The sequence below is a fragment of the Anopheles coluzzii genome, chromosome X, assembly GCF_943734685.1.
Source record: "Anopheles coluzzii chromosome X, AcolN3, whole genome shotgun sequence".
Classification (NCBI taxonomy): Eukaryota; Metazoa; Arthropoda; class Insecta; order Diptera; family Culicidae; genus Anopheles; species Anopheles coluzzii.
The window spans coordinates 14,618,893-14,638,137 of NC_064669.1; the positions used below are offsets into that span (position 1 = coordinate 14,618,893).

At 43.9% G+C, this 19,245-nt stretch overlaps 1 protein-coding gene across 8 annotated transcripts in view; it reads right to left on the reverse strand.

Moving 5' to 3' along the window:
• The window catches only part of LOC120952514 (glutamate receptor ionotropic, kainate 2), a 114,017-nt gene that overhangs the window by 17,088 nt on the left and 77,684 nt on the right, over window positions 1–19,245 (reverse strand). For 7 of the 8 annotated variants that reach the window (XM_040371939.2, XM_049608095.1, XM_049608094.1 and 4 more), the window contains 7 exons: window positions 14,476–14,617; window positions 14,219–14,377; window positions 14,017–14,037; window positions 10,036–10,188; window positions 9,566–9,954; window positions 9,176–9,436; window positions 6,999–7,136 (listed from right to left, as the gene is read on the reverse strand). In XM_040371939.2, the coding sequence (XP_040227873.1) occupies window positions 6,999–7,136; window positions 9,176–9,436; window positions 9,566–9,954; window positions 10,036–10,188; window positions 14,017–14,037; window positions 14,219–14,377; window positions 14,476–14,617 (1,263 nt within the window). Of the gene's footprint in view, window positions 1–3,149; window positions 3,288–6,998; window positions 7,137–9,175; window positions 9,437–9,565; window positions 9,955–10,035; window positions 10,189–14,016; window positions 14,038–14,218; window positions 14,378–14,475; window positions 14,618–19,245 lie in introns of all 8 variants that reach the window. The other variant, XM_049608073.1, reaches the window with a different exon arrangement.

The following is a 19,245-nucleotide window of genomic DNA, read 5'->3' on the forward strand; positions in this document are numbered from 1 at the left end:
GGTGTTAAATATGTTAAATAATAATGTTTCTCTAAAATGATTAAAGTAGGTAGTGAGATATTTTGTTTCTTAAAGCAAAGTTTTCATTTTTGTCATAGTTTGGTATTTCACATTCATAGGCATTTAATGAATAATGTTTCAATAAATAAAGCACTACAACTTTTTTTTTCACGAAAAGCAAATGGCCAAAAATGTAAAATTGCAAGTACTGGGCACTATATTTGGCCGATCACTGTAGCTACTGCTGCCCCGTTTCATCCCAGCCCGGTAACATCATTCTGCTTGCCGCTTCCATCCCCTGGACCTAGTTGTCAATTTTTCCTTGTTGCAAGAATGTGAGTCAAAAACATTCCTTTACATTCCCTTGCTCGTCATCCCCCTTCACTTCCCTTTTTCCTATCACTTACGCCTTAAGGAAGGCTTGAACTTTCCACCCGACGTTCTCACTCTTACATAAAATAGTTTCACTTTTTGTGGTTACGGGAAAAACTGTGAGCCTGTATGTGTGTGTGTGTGCTTTTTGTTACTTTTGCTGTCAGTAGTTGCAGGAAAAATCCAATCACACGCACACATACACCCATCAACATTGTTGCCCAGGCAGAGCTATAAAGCAATCGGGCGAGCAAAGGTCCCGTTGGGTGGTGCGTTCTCGATTGCTGCCTAAATTTTATGCACCATGCCCCACCCTCTGGTGCTCTGTCTTCGAAGCTTTGCCCGGCAGAAACAGCGTTCTTTGTTACAGCATTCAATGTAGCGCACAGGCCATACACACAGAGGCAGACAGCAGTATTGAACAGCGTTAGTAACAGGGCGCCATCGTCAATAAATCAGTGGCGGGACGGGCGGATGCTCCAAAGTGTACGGTGTTGCTTGTGGGTGGGCTCATCTTACCTCATTTTCTTCTTGATTTTCTTTTCTGGTAGTGTATGTGTGCTCGCAGCGAAGGAAATGGCGTTAGTGTCAGACAAAATTTACTGCTAATGGAGTGAATTCGAACAATGGGGCAGCCCGACCATCGGCAGCGGAAAGGCTTTTGCGGGGAACACGGAAGCGAAGATTTCTGATCCGTTTTCCGGGCTGTGCGGATGTCCTGCCGTATCGATCCTTGGCGCTGCTTGGAGCGTCGTAAAGGACGGGAATGTGACAGCTTCCAATTTACGTCCCACGGACCGAATAGCGTTTCCGACCATTATCGAGTGGAAACAAAGAGGAGAAAGAGAAGGAAAGGAAGAACAGGGTTGGGAGGGGGGAATCTTAAGCAGAAACACAATCATCAATGCTCCTCTCACCAGTTGCAGCGCTGGTGATGTTCCTTTGCCTCCGCGACGGGATAATTATTTTAATTTCTTCCCTCGGCCCAGGTCGTCGATCGGCGGGACGCAATGCTGGCAAATGATAACGCGCCCGGCTCATGAATATTTACATTCTGGGTGTTGCGTTTTGCGATCGATACAAGCCACTCAATTTTGGCCCGAGCTCGAGTGGTGGCAGTTTGTGTTTTTGGTGTAATGTTTGTTTTGCCCGGGAACGCGACTTAACTGCTGCAATAATCGTGCGATGCGAGCGTGAGCAGCAATCGATCCTTATAATTGGTTTCGATGATTTGAATTTTTTTGCAGAAGAAATTGATAAACAGTGTGATGTCTGGATACGTATACCCGCACACACAGATTCAGTGACATAAAGTCACACAGACACACAGTGAAGCAACACATGGATATGAGGATTGCTACATCCCGCGGGAGAAGAAGAGCAATAATTGAAAAAAAAATTCTTCACACACACACACACACACACACACACACACACACACACACACAAGAATAGGCATGGTAAGCAACATCACACGCGTACAAGCAGCAAAAGCTAGTGAGTGTGATAAAGAGAGAAAAAGAGCGCGAGAGTGATTGAGAGAGAGAGAGAGAGAGAGAGAGAGAGAGAGAGAGAGAGAGAGAGAGAGAAAGAAAGCGGGAAGAGATAAGGAAAATAACAGCACAAAACACGATATATGATAAAGTGGGGAAGAATGTACAGTAAACAGCAATAAACTAGGATATAGCGCCTACCACAACTATATAGACAGTCGTTTTTCGCGATTTGTGGAAAATTCATAAGAAATAGATAGACACAGTAAATGTATGAGTTGTGCAGGATACTATTTCACATCTTCGTAATTTTTTTCAATTTTTTTTCACAATTTTACACGACTTATTATAAAAAACCAATTTATGATCGTATCATAACTTTAAAGACGTACCATAACTTATTCTAGAATGGTTAACAGAAAAATATTTTTAACGATTTTTTAAAAGTGTTTTACAACTAGATGCTTTAAAAAAAATTATAATATGCGATAAAAAATTTGACAAAAATATAAATATATAAAGACGTGAAATAGTATTCTGCACCACTCATCCATTCGCTATTTTTTATCTATCTCTTACGGATTTTCCACAAATCGTGAAAAACAACAGTCCATACTAGTTGTGGTAGGTGGTGTATAAAAACGAAACAAGGAATAAAACAACATTTTGTCTTCAAATAAAAGTAATAAAATGCTAATGCATTTTAATAAATACTATGAAAACAGAATCATTGAAAAAATAATCCATAAATAGCCAAAGATAACACAGTAAAATGCAGAGAAATTAAAACCAAAAACTATTTGGCAGTATTTAGAATCAGAACAAATATCTGAACAATGTGAGGGAAAATAAAAACGCTGATGTAGTAAAATGAAACATCTTGTTAATAAAGAATTGAACATAAATATAAAAAAACATGGAGAATTTGAAATAATAAATCAAACACAAAATTAGCGAAAACACTTGAAAAATTATATAATAAATAAGATAAAATATGTTTTACTTAAAAAACATCAACTGCTATAAAACATAACCACTTGAAAAATTGATACAAATAAAAACACATTAAAATCAATATAGAAAAAGGAAAAAAAGAAAAAAACCAACGTAGTTGTTTGAAAATAAAACAGACAGAAGTAAATACGGCTATAACACAGTAACGTGATGAAGAAAAAAAGAAAAAAATAAAACTAGTTACACTCAATAAAAAAGAAGCCGTGAACAAAAGAAAAATAATGGAACGAGACAAAATCCTACCCCACAACACGCCGCTACGGCACTTACTTGGGAGCAATATCGCAACCCTGCTGCATGAGGGAACCGATCGTGAACCAGAGCGAGTTGAGCAGCGTGAAGCTGTTCTCCAGAAACAGGGGCTCGCTGTTGCAGGGGTGTGGATTTTCCCACTCGTACGGTGTGAAGCTGCCGCGGCCAAACAGGATGCTCATGGAAGGGAGGGGGATGGAAGCGACCGGAGAGCGAAGGCGATGGAAGGCGGTTGGAGGACGGAGGAAAGACAACAGTGGTTCCATTCCGCCGGCACCGAGAGCAAATGAAAGCAATCAAAGGCACCGATGTAACATCACTCGCCCGTAAGGAAGAGGAAGCAGAGGTTGTGGGAAAGGGATGGAGAGGAAATGGAAAATGGAAGACAACGGGAAAAGAAGCAAAATGAGGGATCATTGTAGTAAATAAGTGTAGCACTCATTTCGATTGTGTACTGTACTGCGGTGCACGAATGGCGGGTTTTTTTTTTGGTTTTCCACTTTTCCGCAAGTAGCGTAGGGAGCGGAATATTGCTTGTTTCATTTGCCCCTGCCACCGCGGTCCCCGTTTCGCCCCCTTACAGTAACAACAATCAAAATCACTTCATCGTAGACGGGCGGAGCATTAGGAACGACTGCGTGTAAGAAGTGTCAGTGTGTGGAGCTGTTATCAATTTGCTGCTTTGCAGTTTTGTAACGCGACGTTTTCCCACCTTTTTCGCCCTTTTTTTTGCTCGCATTGAATCGCTCGATGATAGAAAACCGCCATGTACACTCTATCCTCATACGCACACACACACACACACACAGCTTTGTTGATGAGCGAGCATGAACGTCATGTTTTCCGCCCGACACGTGTACGTTCGGTGTAATTCTCGAGGTGCGTTTTGCGAAAAGGATGAAGCAATCTAGTTATAAATTTATTATCTCGCCGCTCGCTGGCGCAAAAAGGCGGAACCGATACAAACACACCACGCACACTAATACAGAAGCAAACGCTCTCTCCCTCTCTCTCTCTTTCTCTCTCTCTCTCTCTCTCTCTCTCTCTTTCCTTTCCCTTCTGCATAGATCAAGTGTAAAGCTACCGGTAGCACAGCGGGAGCGTTAGCGAGCAACGCACGTGTGCACCCGAGCGCGCTTTCCTTCGCTTCTCCAGCGAGCGAGGCATTCCCTTTCATCTAATCCCGATCGAGCAGCGCTGCCGAGATTATCCTCCCGCTCAGTGTTGGTCCTGCGGGAGGGGACGGCAGGTTTGTTGTTCGCATTTCGGTCACACAACCTCACACACACACACACACACACACACACACACACACACACACACACACACACACACACTGCCGACAGAGACGGCCCACAGCCATTGGATTATGATTTCACTTATCGCTTCTTCAATTTATTAAATTGAAATTTAATCCCGATTCCATTTCTGCCCCGTGCTCCTATCCACACTTGGCTTCCCATCGCCTAATCCCTGATTCTGCTGCTAACTCTGGCGCTCTGCACCAGTCCGCTGTGTTTCGCAGGCCACGTACGGATGGTGTATCCTTTTCGCATCTTCCACAAGGGAGTTTTTTTGTGTGTTCTCTGCAGTTTCCAATGCTGCGCGTGGAAGAAGGAGTCAACTGGCAAAAGGCTGGCTTTATCGTTGTTTGTAGCTTGTTTGCGATTTACCAGGAATAATGTGCGCTTCGCTGTAGCTTGTTAGGTATAGAATGCAGTGCGCACTGCCTACATTTAGGCGCATTTGCTACAAAGCACATCAAGCGGGGCAAGGGCATGATTGCTTCGGCAAAGAAAATGAGTAAAAGGAAAATACTTAGCCAGCTATTGGAAAATGTTTCAAGGCTTCCATCAAGTGCCATTGATCTGCAAAAGAAGAGAAAAGACACGAAAGAAAGAGCTCTGTGTTTCAACTGTTTTCTCATTTGTTTCAAGTACCATCATGTATTTGTGTGTGTGTGTGTGTGTGTGTGTGTGTGTGTGTGTGTGTGTAAAGAATTAATTATATAGCAAAACCAAAGAATTCTTTAACTTTATGTCTCTTTCTCTCTCTCTCTCTCTTTCTCTCTATCTCTCTATATATATTCTGCTTTAAGAAAAAAGACACAATATTATTTTCCTTTCCCTCATTTGTTAAAAAGTTCCTGAGACACACTTTTACTTCCACCGTAACGCACGTGGGAAAAAGGGAGACAAAGTAAGTGGCTTTTGAGTGATGAATTACGTACTATGCCCTTCATCGTCTCGGCTGCTTGAGTTATGAGCGTTATGAATATCTTTGAATGAATACTCAAACATACACACACACACATGCGCCGTCATCCATGGAAAGTTTGCTTCGACGAGGTGGAAAACAGCGCACCCTACGATGCATGAGTAGTGTCTATTTTTCAGCCCAAAACTTCAATCTCGCTTCGTTTGTGAACCGGCGGCACCAAACAGCTTCATCCTTCACCTGTCCTGTGTAGAAAAGGCTAGAGACGCGAATGTCCGTGGCTGTGTGTGTGTTTGTGTGTCGGTGTGCGTGAAGGATGGGAAAGAATAAGTGGAAAAGCAACTTCCCCCAATCATCTGGAGTGATTGAGATTCACAATCGTTGGTGGGTACGCTAGCGAAGGGTAGCTGTAGCCGTGCTATTGGGCTGTGGTCTGTTTAGAGGTAGAGAGCGAAACCCTGCCTAAAGTGGGAGTATTTATCACAAACCTTTGTTTTTTGCTTTTTTGTGTGAAGAGTTGAGCGATTGTTCAGCTTGTTTCTTCCGAGCGCAAAGGAGTGAGTTCACGAGAGCACTGCCTCCGCTGGCTGGCGTACCCAACACAAGCAACAACAAAAAAACACGCTTACGGCCAGAGCTTACAAATCCATCGCTGAAACCTGATAAGCTCGCAATCGATCGGGGGGGAAAACCGTTGTCGGCAGACAGCACCTTGACTACCCGTTCGAAACCCCATCGAAAGTGGCGTTGCTGTTCGTGGAAGGATGGAAACAAATACGGCAGAAGAAGAAAAAAAAACTCCTCTAAGCTCTGTCGTATTAGCCGTTCGCTACAACCAACCACCCACAACGGTACGGTACAATCGGCCGCCGGTAGCAGTGAAACGAGGGAAAAAACTAAAACACCTCTTGGCATCACAACGTCGTGAACGTTTGCGTGCTTGAACGATCGCAGCGCTGATGAGGTGACAAAGGGAAATGATCGGTTTTACGGCTAAGCTGGCATAAAGCCGGAGCCATTCACTCCCCCCCCCCCCCGCCCAACCGCTAACGGGTCGATTAGCGGTGGTTTGTGAGGTGGTTGGCCTGGCTGTTCGCTTCCCCCCAGCTCGGACTTCAATCGGGCTCGTGTGGCGGTGAGATTAGTGCGTGGAGAAGATAATGCAACACAATTAAGCCCGCCGCGGGAAAGGTGTAGAGAAGCTGTTAGAGATTGAACGTTAATTTGTTGCCCCCGTTTTAACCGACTTGACTGCTTTCGAACTGTCGTACGCAATCGGTTACTACAGCAGGATGGATTGAGTTACAGCCAATTGAAAATCGCATCAAAAACGCGTCCCACTGCAACTGGCTTGCAAATGTTCTACAATGCTGCTACAAACTAACTTCAAACAAGCGCTACAAGGCATCACTACTACGGATAGGAAAAAAAAAAACAAAACAGGCGTATTAAAAAGGAGGGTAAAAAAAAACACACACACACACACACACAATTATACACAATGGGAATGGCGAGAAAAATCTGTCAAAACCTCTGACACCACAAAAATGAAAAACAAAAGGAAAAGAGGATAAAATCCGTCACTCTGCACTTGAATCCGTTCAACCCGTTCGCGCGCTAAACTTTTGGGCTTCAACTTGGGGTTCTTACTTGGGCAGAAAATCGCACCCCTGCTGCATCAGCGAACCGATCGCGAACCACATGCAGTTCATCAGCGTGAACTGTGTTTGCAGCTTTTCCGGGTGCGGATCGCACGGGTTCGGCGTGGGCCACTCGTACGGTGTGAAGCTGTTCCGTTATGGGGGGAGGGAAGAGAGCGTTTAGTACGAAGCAGTAAAATTAGCGGAGCAGTTTTTGTTGTTGTTGTTGCATTTGTGAAGGTCAGGAAAAAACGGGATGAAAAAACTAGCAAAATTCAAAACAAAACTCAGCCAACAGCAGGCGGCTCAAAGTGCAAAATAAAAGCTGCATCAAAAACACCAAACCAAAAAAAAAAAGAAAAACAACACCTTTTTTGTATTTTCCCAAAAAAAACCAAACAAACCAAAGCTCCACCCACCGTGACTGACACAATGGACGGAAATGAGAATTTATTGCCCTCCGGGCAGGGAAGCCAGCGGGGCGATTTTGAATATTGATTGGAAAATTAACGATGATACAACGGCGACTGAACGGTTGTATTTATTTTCCCTGCCGCCCGCGACATGTGAAGTACGCGACGGGGAAAACGATATTGCGCTAGTAAACTAGGCACAGCATCTCACACCTGCAAGCGCTCCCCCCTCCACGCGGGTAGTGATTTTTCGTGATAATTAACTCCCACGTCCGGATGCACACACACACACACACACACACACACACACATACACACTCAACGAAAGCAAATTGAATTTGTGGTCGGTTATTTACATTCCTGTCTGTATGTTTATGTACGAGTGTGTGTGTGTGTGTAATGCTTCCTCTTCACACTGGTTGATGAGCAGATAATCGCACAGCGGGCGTTGTATGGCGCTGTTTATTTTGTTGTTGCTGTTGTTGTTGTTCTCTTGTTTGCTCATCTCGCCCATGTTCATTGGCGTGCGGATGTTATCTGTGCTGCGCTCCGTTAATCTTGCCCGGCGGGATAGCGTGAAGCGGAAACGTTTCAGTTTTTGCTTTGTTTTTTTGTTTTTGGTTTCCACCATTTTGGTTTTGCCACCATCACCAGGTTTGCAGTTGTGTGCGCAGGAAAGCTTCACCATTGTGGTGGATGTAATCGATGCTGGATGATTACGATGCTGCACAAGTAGCCAGCACTTGAAGCGCGCTCTGGGCAGGGGCTTTCGTTCGGCTAGGGGACATTATTACGGTGCCGTGACCAGGATTTCGATTGAATATATTAATCATTTTGTAAAGCGAACAGCTTTGTTTGATTTCTTTTCACCGTTCTGATCTGATTGCGCTTTAAAGCAACAGTTAGATCAAAAACAGTGCTTGGTGCCGTGACCAGGAAGCAGCCCCTGCTGCTATAAGGGACTGTGAGACGAAGAAGAAGGGGAAAAAACTACCAAGACTTGTGCAAGCGCCATTCAAGCGTGGCAAATCACCGAAATGGCCATTAATGGTACCGCTGGGGGAGCCCCCCGCTAACCGTGGGAAATAAAGGGACGCAACGCTGCAACAGGAAGGCAACCGCAACCGCGCAACGGGGAAGCGCAACGGTTTTGCGCGATGGGCACTCATAAATGGTGGATAATTTTCAATTAGATTGCACTCGTAAAACGAAATTACGCTCCACACTTGTGCGCCCGTTCGTCCGGTTGGTCGGCGAAGACGATTGCAAGGGATTTCCGACCGGGCGAATGCACAGGATTTGCACGGCACGAGCTGCTGCGGATCGGGTGGGGCGGCTTTTGCTGCTTCCTGTGCTGGTTGTTCACTGTTTCCGAGTTTTTTTTCTTCTTCTTTTTGTTACGCCCAACTGCTAGCGTGCGCACACGGTGTCATTTCCGGCTGAGCTGTCGCTGACGATGTCTAATGAGGTGCAATCTTGTTCCCGAGACCGGGGCAGACATGCTGCTGAGGCACTCCCTTGTCGTTCGCTTTTAGTTTTTGCTGTTGCTGTTTTGTTTGCTTCCCGTGTGCGCGATGCACCGTTTTGAGCGCGACTCATGGCTTCTTGGAATGCGTGTCGTGTTTTTTTTTTCATTCTCGTTCTATTTTTACACCCTTTCAAGTGCTTCTTACACAAGAACGGGCAAACAACGTCGAGCAGCTGTTGAGAGGGAGGGCAATACACAAGGAAAAGAAAAAAAAAGGAAAGGTTAAAACTTAAAAGGCATGCTCACCGCGCCAGTATGAACAGCAGCACCGAGACACCGAGGTAGGCCGTCGCCATGTAGATCCAGACGTCGAGCGAGAGCGGCGAAAGGAAGGAAAACAGATTGGGTGGCTGCTTCACCGGCTTCCGGTACAGCACCGAGATGCCGAGGTTCATGAACGGCATCGTGAAGTCGACCACCTGCTCGCGGTCGAAAGTGATGGTAAGGTCGGCAATGGCTAGGTCAGCCCGCTGCTCCAGCAGCTCCTTGATCATGCCGTCCCATTCGCTAGTGTGTGTGTATATGTATGTGTGTGAGTGTGTATAAAGAACATAGAAAAATATGTATTGAATTGCGGGCAGGATGGGACAGACTTCCCCACGCAATTGCTCGTGTTTTTTTTGTTTTTTCACCTACCCCGTCTCCTTGTTGTGGCTGCCATAACGACCGTCAGGCGCGAGCCGTATCGTGTAGTTGAAGCCCAGTATCTTCGAAATCTCGTGTATCAGATCGATCGCGTAGCCCTCGAACTGCGAGTTGCCGGTCAGCTTCTCGGCCGAATCCTTGCGCATGCAGTACGGCGCGCTCAGGATCGTCGTCACGATCAGCGTCTTGTTCTGCAGTATCTCGACGATCTCCTTCTGCTGCTCGCCGTACGTGCGCGTGAAGTTGACGCCCGAGGTCGAGTTCCAGGTGCCGCTCTTGCGCAGCCCCTGCGGTCCCAGCTCCACAATGTCTAGCACGAAATCGCTCCGGAAGCCCTGGTGGTCAAACTTGATGACGTCGGTCAGTCCGCGCATCTCCACCTGTCGAAACAAAAACAAAAAAAAACTTGCATTGCGACGAGAAACAGGAAAGGAGCAGCGGGCAAGCGACATGGTACGTACGATTTTCATATAATTTATGAGGCTGTATCCGTGCGGCCACGTATCCTGGGTGTCGCATGACAGCGGATGAATGTCAATCTGCTGGCTGGTATCCAGATCGTGCAGCGCTTTCGCAAACAGATGCACCGCGTCATACATCAGCGCCGTTTCCGCCTAGAATGCAGCAATGAGAGAGAGAGAGAGAGAGAGCCAAAGGATGAGTGAAATAATAAAGGGTGGAGGAATAATTGCGCGCACGAAGGGAAACCCGTGAGCCGTACGGCTTCTCGCGTGGAAAGTCAACACACATCTGTCCACATTTAGCTCGACGAGGAGAGCGATAGAGCAGGGCGCGAAAATGATGGCCCAACGGGGTAGGGGTGGATGGTAGAGAGGACTTAAATTAACATTCATACGAGTGCACCCAGGGCTTTGGGCGTTTGGCAGACCCGTCCGACCGGAAGCACCGTTCCGCCGGCCGACCGCCGTATCGGCCATAGGTTGGCTCCCATCGTCCCATCAAACGAGAAGGTTAAATGTAAACGAAGCAATTATTGGCATTTCATTAGCCCTGGTGTGCCTGGTGCTGGTGGTGGCGTTGGGTGGCTGCCCGCACAGCATGTACACAGCGGGCAAAGCTGCTGACAGTGCGTGCTATTGCGCTCTTACCCGCGCACCGTGGGGTAGAGTTGGGTGATCAAATGGACATTTTGGTTTTCGTTTTGGATTCATTTATTTCTTTTCTTTTTTTCCCTGCCATTATTGAGATCGAAAAAGAGAAAGTTATAAAGCTGAGTTGCACATGCCGAATGCGCGTTTGCTCCAGCAACGGCAGAGCAATGTAGCAAAAACGCTTATAAAACGCGTTTTAACGTGAGTAGAGATGGTGTATTTTAAAAAGGAAGATATTTTTGAATGTTTTTTTTTCACAAAAATTAACAAACTGCTGAAAATCTCGGTACCGGAAGTAAAAAACAGTAATCTGGTTTTAAAATTTGATATGAGCTTTGATAAATTTGATATTTAAAATTTGAAAATATAAGCAATTAGCTCTTGTACTGTTAACGGAACTGTATTCTGAACCCATCAGATTGCTGGGGATAAACTTCCTGAATGGCACGGACGCTGTGTCGGTCAGTAGTTGTTGAAGTAGTAGTAGTAGTAGTAGCAATAGAGGCAGCAGTAGTAGTAGTAGCAGTAGTAGTAGCAGTAGTAGCGGTGGTAGTAGTAGTAGTAGTAATAGACGTTGTTGTTGTTGTTGTTGTTGTTGTTGTTGTTGTTGTTGTTGTTGTTGTTGTTGTCATTATGTTCATTTACTTATTTTCCAGCAGTGAACCTATTATTACTTGATGTGAGTAAAAATAAAGTCTCAAAATGATTTTTGGCGTGAAAATTCTCGAGTTTTGGCACGCAGCCACAACTGGTACGCTATATCCATAATTGGTATCTTGACATGCAATTGTTATTGAAATTTTGTACTATTTTGATAAACACTAGTCAAAATAAAAAAATAATCTTGTGTTCTATTCGTTTTAAATTTCGGTATAGTCTTTCAAATTTTTACATATTATAGCGACAATTGATCCACTTACTCTGTTACTCTTAAACATTGGATTCGCAAATGTGCTTTCCTGAATAACAGTAATTGTGTGTAAAGCACAGTTGAGTTGGAATGTGTTGTTTTTTTTTTTGATAATATACGTGTACAGTAGAACAGCAAGATACGACTGCATTGTCGAAAAATCGTTCCATAGTATGGCTTCAGTCGAAAAAGTCGTATGACGTACATAGGTCCATACAAAGTTTACAACCATAGTTGAAGAGTCGAAATCTATGATTTTGTGAATTAAAACAAACTATTTACGATAATTTAAGATACGATTAATATGCATGTAGCTGTTATTGATCAGAAATTGAATTAAAAATGCATTAATTTCTGCTAAATTACAACTTTTGCTGGCACGATATCGACCTCGTGTGGATTAACCAAACAAATAGCAAATCAAAACAACGAGCTGTCAAGGACAGCTCGAACAATTGCTAAAGGTTACCCCGGAAGGCGCTGTCGAGAGAGATAAGGACGGAAAGATGCGCCAAGATGTGAGACAACCAGCTGATCATAAATAGGGCCAATTGGATAAAAGTTCGGTTAAGCTCACTAAGCGGGGTCAGGCAGGGTCAAGTAGCACAGCTGATCGAGGAACAGGGTGCCATCGCAAATCGCGGTAGTAGCAAAAGTTTAGCAAGAAAGAACAGACGAATTTTTAAACTGCACAATAAATATAAACATACAAAGCCAGTTCTAAAAACGTCTATCAAGCTACTCGAAATAAATATAAAGCTACATCCGTAGCAACAACATTCAACTGTCAAAATCGAAATCTTCGTTTCAGCGAATCGTCGTCACTCAAGTGGATCGGTTATCGAGGAACACCTTTATAGGAAAGAGTGCCAAAAACCTGTTTTTGTGATTTTAGCCATAAGCTAAAAGATACTTTCCTAGTGCCTAACCTACTTTATCTAAACCTTAACCTGAACTATAAAGAATAGAGTTGAGCTGTATAAAGCAAACATAACACAAATACATTAAGGTCTAGTTTGTGTGAAGGGATACATCATTGTTTGTTTGTATGATTTTTTAAAAATATGGATAACTATAGTATTCGTGTTGCTTTCTGAATCTGAATGAAAAAAACAAGAACTGTTCTAGCTAATTTAAAAGCAAACAAGGATTGAATAATTGATATAATAATAGAAATCCACTAATCTAAATTTTATGACATACTACAAATGAAATTTGAACTATTCCAGCATCAGAAGGAGGTTCCATATGTCCACTTGTTGTCATGCTATGCGCTCACGAGCCTGGCTGTAGCGATGAACCGTCAACATGCGTTCCAAAAAGTCCGACGTGCACCGTTTAGAGACGTGTGCCTGGGATGGTTTTAATCGGTCTCGTTCTGGACGATCACCGTTCCATTTGCCGGGGTCCCGTGCTTAATGATGGATGGACCTTCGGTTCGGCCGGTTATGTGGCCAAATTCTCGCTCCAATAATTTACTCACGTGCAAGGCGGGCCAGGCGGACCCGTTCGCCAACGCGGCGGATGGCGGCAGAGGCTGTTAGCTTTCAATAATGCTGGCGTTTATCTCGCGCCCAGTACACAAGCCAGCGTGAAGTGTTAACTTTAAATTATTATCCCCCTCCCTGTTTGGATGTAATTTCGCCTCAGCAGTGCAACAAGTAATTGTACCGCCGAAGCTATTTAAGGAGGACAAAAGCTGTACCGCATTCCAATCCCGGCAAGGGCAGGAATAGAAGGAAGCCAACCCCATTGCTCAAATCGTCTGATCTTTCATTGATATTTACATTAAATTTCTTCATGCCACCCGCTGGGTCAGTTGATTGACATGAATTTCAATGCAACGGTAAATATAACAACCTCGGGACGTAGCCGGAAATTTCATTCCAATTTCCGTGAGCCCCCGTAGCCGAGTCATTGCGGGTTGAAAAATGAGTTCCTGCTCTGCGTGTGTGTGCTTAGTAGGATGAAGCAAAGGTAGGAGCTACAGAGCCGTCGGTCAGACGTCCGGACAGCCGGAAATGAGGACGACAACGACGACGAAGACGACTACGTAAAGCCTGTCAAGAGGGTGCCCTTCCTTCCTTGCCAAGCTCGTACCATTCCGGGGGGGGGGGGGGGGGGGGGGAGTTTTTATTTCCTTGGGAGCAAGAGCACGTCCCAGTGTTTGCATTTTTATTGCTCCTCCCGCCCCAACAAGCACCATGAAAAAAACAGCCTCTGCCCGGGGAAAATTGAAATAATGTCAACCGGGCTGACGGCTCGGCCCAGTTGTCGGACAGCACGAAAAGTCCGACCTGACGCTGCCGCAGCCGTAATCTTCAACGCTCGAGCCGTGGCCCAACTGTCCGGGCTGGGCAGCCGTTTTTGGCAGAATAATTCAAAAGCCCAGCATTTTTGGGCCGGCGGGCTACACTCACCTTGATCACGGTCACGTTCTCCTATTATCCGGTTGTCCAAATGTCCAGTGTTTTCGTTGTTGGTTTGCGGTAAACCCATGGGGCGGGGGCGTGACGTAAGGCAGCGTGAGAAAGAAGAACCACCGACGTCCGACGATGGTCAGGGTGTGATTTATGAAGTGAATCGCTTTGCGGTTTTGAGGAATGCTGGCCGAACACTTACCGCCGTTTTGAAGTCAACCTTTTTGCCGAGCCGTGCCTCGCCGATCGTCCAGTTGTGGATGGCCTGCGCTACCTCCGGGTTTTCCGGATCGACCAGCCGGAACGCGGTAATGTTGGTGCCACCGTACTTGAACTCGTCCAGATTGATGGTGTGCAGATCCTGAGTGAACGAAAAAGGGAAAAGATTTGTGCGACAGTTTAGATACGATGTACATATATATATGTGTATGTGTGTGTGGGATGAGCATGAACACTTACCAGCGATGTGATGAGATAGCTGTGGTAGTCGCTCATCATACCGATCTGCTGCGCCTGCTTCAGCACCTCGTAGATCCGCTCGGTCGAACAGTCGAGCACGATGTGCGATTCGGCCGAGTTTTTGATCTGCTTCAGCAGCGGGCTGCAAGGGGAAAACACAAAAAGGCAGATATAACCGATTGAAAAACCGAGTTAATGAATGTCCACGGCACGATGCATGTGTGCTTCAGCAGTCCCGCTCGGAATATTATGGCACCGGGTTGACCCTCGTTGTCAGCTCTTCGCTTAGCAGGCCTGTACAACATCGTTCGAGGAACGATAGGAGCGGTAGATAACAATCCCTGGAACGTTTTTCCGGATGATGTACTTGCACGCAAAACTTTGCCCACTATCTGTCAGTGTGGTAGGTGACGAGCACGTCGGCCCTGAGCACTTCATTTCGCTACTGAAGCGCTCTTAATCTTCTTCCCGTTACAAAGTAACTCATGCGGAGCAGTACAGCTTCGCCGAAACTGGCTCGTTCCAAGCAAACAGCAAGTTCATCGCTAAGCGGTACTGTGTCTGCTTTATTCCGGGTGAATCCATTCGGTTCCAACCGATGCTCATTTGCCGAACAAAAATTAGTTTTCCTGCTATTGCAATATTCGTGGTGCTGCTAGCAAATGGAGTGTGAATGTTGATCAGCGGGCATGTTGTGTGACTGGCACTTCACCTCCCGTTGCCTTGAATTTGAATGCTGTGACACGGTTTGTGACACAAGCACACACACACACAGACATGGCTTATCATTACGCAAATGTGCCATATAGTAGCCCTCACCCCAGTTTTATGCAGTAAATTATACAAAACATCGAGAGTCGACGGTACCGAATCCATCCAATGTGCCCAATTTCCACCCCGAGAAACGGTGTAAATCGATGGATATTATTGGCTCACGAAAATGGGGGAAGTTTTGCTTGATTATCGATCAATTGAAGCCGTCTGCTGGCCACAGTGGCGACAACGTTCGAGCAGTTTGTTGTAACATCGTTGCATCGCTGCAATGGCGTAATACTGTGTAATAGGAGAGCATCTGGTTGCATGATTTTATTAAGTTACTTTCACAATAGCGTCGGCTGCGGGAATCGATGATTGGAAACCATTCCAGGTAGTAATAAAGCGATACATGAACGCTATTGGTTCATTAGCAGCGACTGGTTGGTTTTATTTTAGCGCACGAGAGCTTTTGAAGAATGATGTGATGCTTCATGAATATTACCTGCTGTTTGGTGCAAAAGTACGCGATTTTTAAAGCTATTGAATTAGTTGCTCATTGTTCTAACACTGGATGCAATTAATTTCTGCTTGGCTTCACGCAACCATAATTGTAATAATTTCTCAAATTGTTATGGTTTGAATACATTACAACAGAATAGAAAATTAATTGAACAAAACCTCAATAATTAAGCAAATTAATAAACAAGCGGAACGAATAGTAGAGCTAATTCAATACTAGAAAAACCTTGGCTACTAGTAACGTAGTACATGATTAATTTGTTTTATTTGACAATAGAATGGAAATAACTGGATCAAACTTATACACCTATAGTCACCTGAAACAGTGGTCGGCAAATTTTACGGACGAAAGAGCCAAATTTTATGCAAATACTAGTAGAGTTATCCGTGAACCAAATTGTATAATGGGATCTCTAGACATTTTGGGGATATCTCCGGTGTTTCTCCAGAAAGCAACATACCTAACAACCTAACATTTGTGATTCCTGGAGATTCCTGCCTGATGTATGCTTGTGATGTACGTTTATTTAAAATTGTCTCCTCGCACCTCTGACTGCTTGACTGTGCAAACCATCTGTGATGATTTCAGTCGAAAAGTGTTGCGTTATTACATTTCTTAGGTTTGAGAGGAATATTGACATTTCCTGCAAGTTGTCAGATTTCATAGCTCAATGCAGCAATGAGGTATTGGACTCAGGGGTTATCTTAGACAGTAAATTAAATTTTAATTTTCATTACAAACAAACCATTAGCAAAGCTTTAAAAATGCTAAGACGCATCTGTAAACTCGCTAACGATTTTAATTATCTGACTTGCCTAGAGGCTCTGTATGTGTGCTATGGGCAATACTTGAGTCAAATGGTGTACTATGGAATCTCAACTCTGAATTGTGGATGAATAAATTTAAAAAGCTATACAATGTCGGTTCACACGTTTGCACGTAATTTTTCATCATACGCAGACTATGGAGCGTGCCGTTTACTATTAGGATTAAAGTCTCTTCAGTCATTGGCGTAAAACTGCTCATTGTATGTTTGGTGCCAAATTGTACTTCGGTTTTATTTGGCGAATTGTGAATAACTGTAACATTAGTTAGTTGTGAAAGTATTTTTTTATTAAATATGTGAAGAGATCAGATAAAGTATGTCTTTAATATAGTATTTCACTACACACTATTTTGCGTAAAGTAAGCAATGCTCAACAACCACAAAAATTCTCCTAAACATCATCATATTTTATGCAATACGGCAAAACCGTCCCTTCTGATCATAACTCATCACACTTTCGTTAAGTATTTTAAACGATTTTGGAGAATTATATAGCTATATGACAAAAATATATTACAAAATGTACACTAATTATTTCTGAATGCCAAAAAAACTAATAAAGTAATTTGTTACTGGAATTCTAGATGATTTGTTAAAACATGCTCACAAAAATAGGAATAGTGTGATAGTAGATATTAAGGGTATATTTTTAAGAGTATTTAGGAAACCAATTGAACAAAACCGTGCTTAGATGTTTACACATTAAAGGAATCCCATGTCAACCTCCCGCTTAGGGCACCGAGATGTATAAATCCAGAAAGTAAATTTTAAATTAATTCATTACAGTGTATCCCACGATTTATAGGTTGGTTAGTTGTTTGGGCTTGTCTCACGATTTATTTATCGTATCCCATACATTTTTGGTTCGTCCCCTTAATTAATTCGCATCGTCCGATTGCGTATTAATACCATCAGTATACAAATTCTTCTAAATTCATACACTAATTCCTAAAGCTTGCTTCAGATAGAATTGGAACATAGACAATTGCCTGTATCTCAGTTATTTATTATTGAAATTAAGATCTGTTTTTATGCAAATGTAGCGTTTTCTTCATACTTTTAAGAAAAAATTCGGATAAAACTATTTTTCACGGTTTCGAAGGAGTTCTCGAATTTTTCCTGTAACACGGCTCATTAGGCGGCGCACATCTTCTTCGTCCATCGTTTTAGCTATCTTACTCCACCAGGACGTCATCTGATTGATGTCTTTGAAACCTTTCCCCTTGCCTTGAGTCTCCTCTTCATGATTGCCCAGTATTTCTCAATAGGGTGGAACTGGGGGCAGTTGGGTGGGTTAAGGTTTTTCGGAATAAACTGGACCCCTTTCTCTGCATACCATTTCCCAACGACTTTACTGTAATGACAGCTTGCCAAATCTGGCCAACACATTACGCGATGGTCGTGGGATCGAATGAATGGCAAAATTTTTGGAGACACTATTTTTGATATAGTTCCGACGTCATTGTCTTGTTTGTAACGAAAACTTTCGTTTTTTTCCACAGCTACAAATGTCCTCCCAAATTTTAAATTTTATTGCAAGTTTGTCGGCAAAAACTAATTTAAATTTGGCGGGAACATCTCCCCGACCCGTTGCCAAGTAAAATTTTTGACCTGGGATTTGCCCGAAGTCAGTCTTAACATAGGTTTCATCATCCATCAGAAGACACCCGTCGAACTTGGTCAGCACCTGATCGTATAGCTTCCGAGCACGAGTGTTGATCAAACTATTCTATTTTATGGTGCGATTTGGCTGTTTGCTAGCTCGATACGACTTGATTCCTTCCCGGAGTCGAGTTCTCCTGACGATACTATGAGCTGCACCGAATTTTCTGGCCAAATCGCGGTCCGACAGATTAGGATTCCTCTTAATCGTCTTCAAAATCTTACTACGCAGATTCCGGTCGACAGTTCCACTCCGACGATTGGCTTGAGGTTTCCGAATCGTCGTCAATGTTTCCTTATACCGTTTGATAACGTGCCATACGGTATTTCTGGGAAATTTCAACTTTTTAGCTAGCTTAGATGCAGACCACAAAGGATTTTCCAAATAACTGTGCACATTTTTTTCCCTTCCTTCGGCTTCCATGTTGATTGTTTACTAATTACAGTCGATTTGCGGAATGTCAAAAATACATACGTCAAGCTGACAAAATGCCCGACTCGTTGACGCCAAGAGCTTTCAAATCTGTCCACCAGGAGCGCCACAATATGAGCAACAGTTTGTTCCAATTCTAAATGAAGCAAGCTTTACGCTAATTCTTTTGCTCGCTCCTACGCTGAATTCCTACTATATTTCCTACACTATTCCTACGCTGTACATTTTCTACCGGCTATGATGTGTCGACTAGAGCTGCAATTGTATCGGTTCTAGGCCTGGAGCTGGCCCCGGTCCAAGTATCGTTCCAAATCCGGAACAGTTCCAGGTATTGTTCTTTGCAATAATTAAAATCGGGAGCTTTTTCTGGATCAGTATGGGTTCATGATGGGGCCCCGGACCAGTATGGGTTCTAGGACCAGTATAGATTCTTGATAGGCTAAAAAAAAGTTAAGCTGTTAAGGTAGACAGTCACGTGCATAATCATGGATAGATGCTGCGCCGAAAGGGGGAATTGAAAGAATGCAAAACGGTATGTAAGTGACAGCGACTAGTTCAATACGATGAATAATC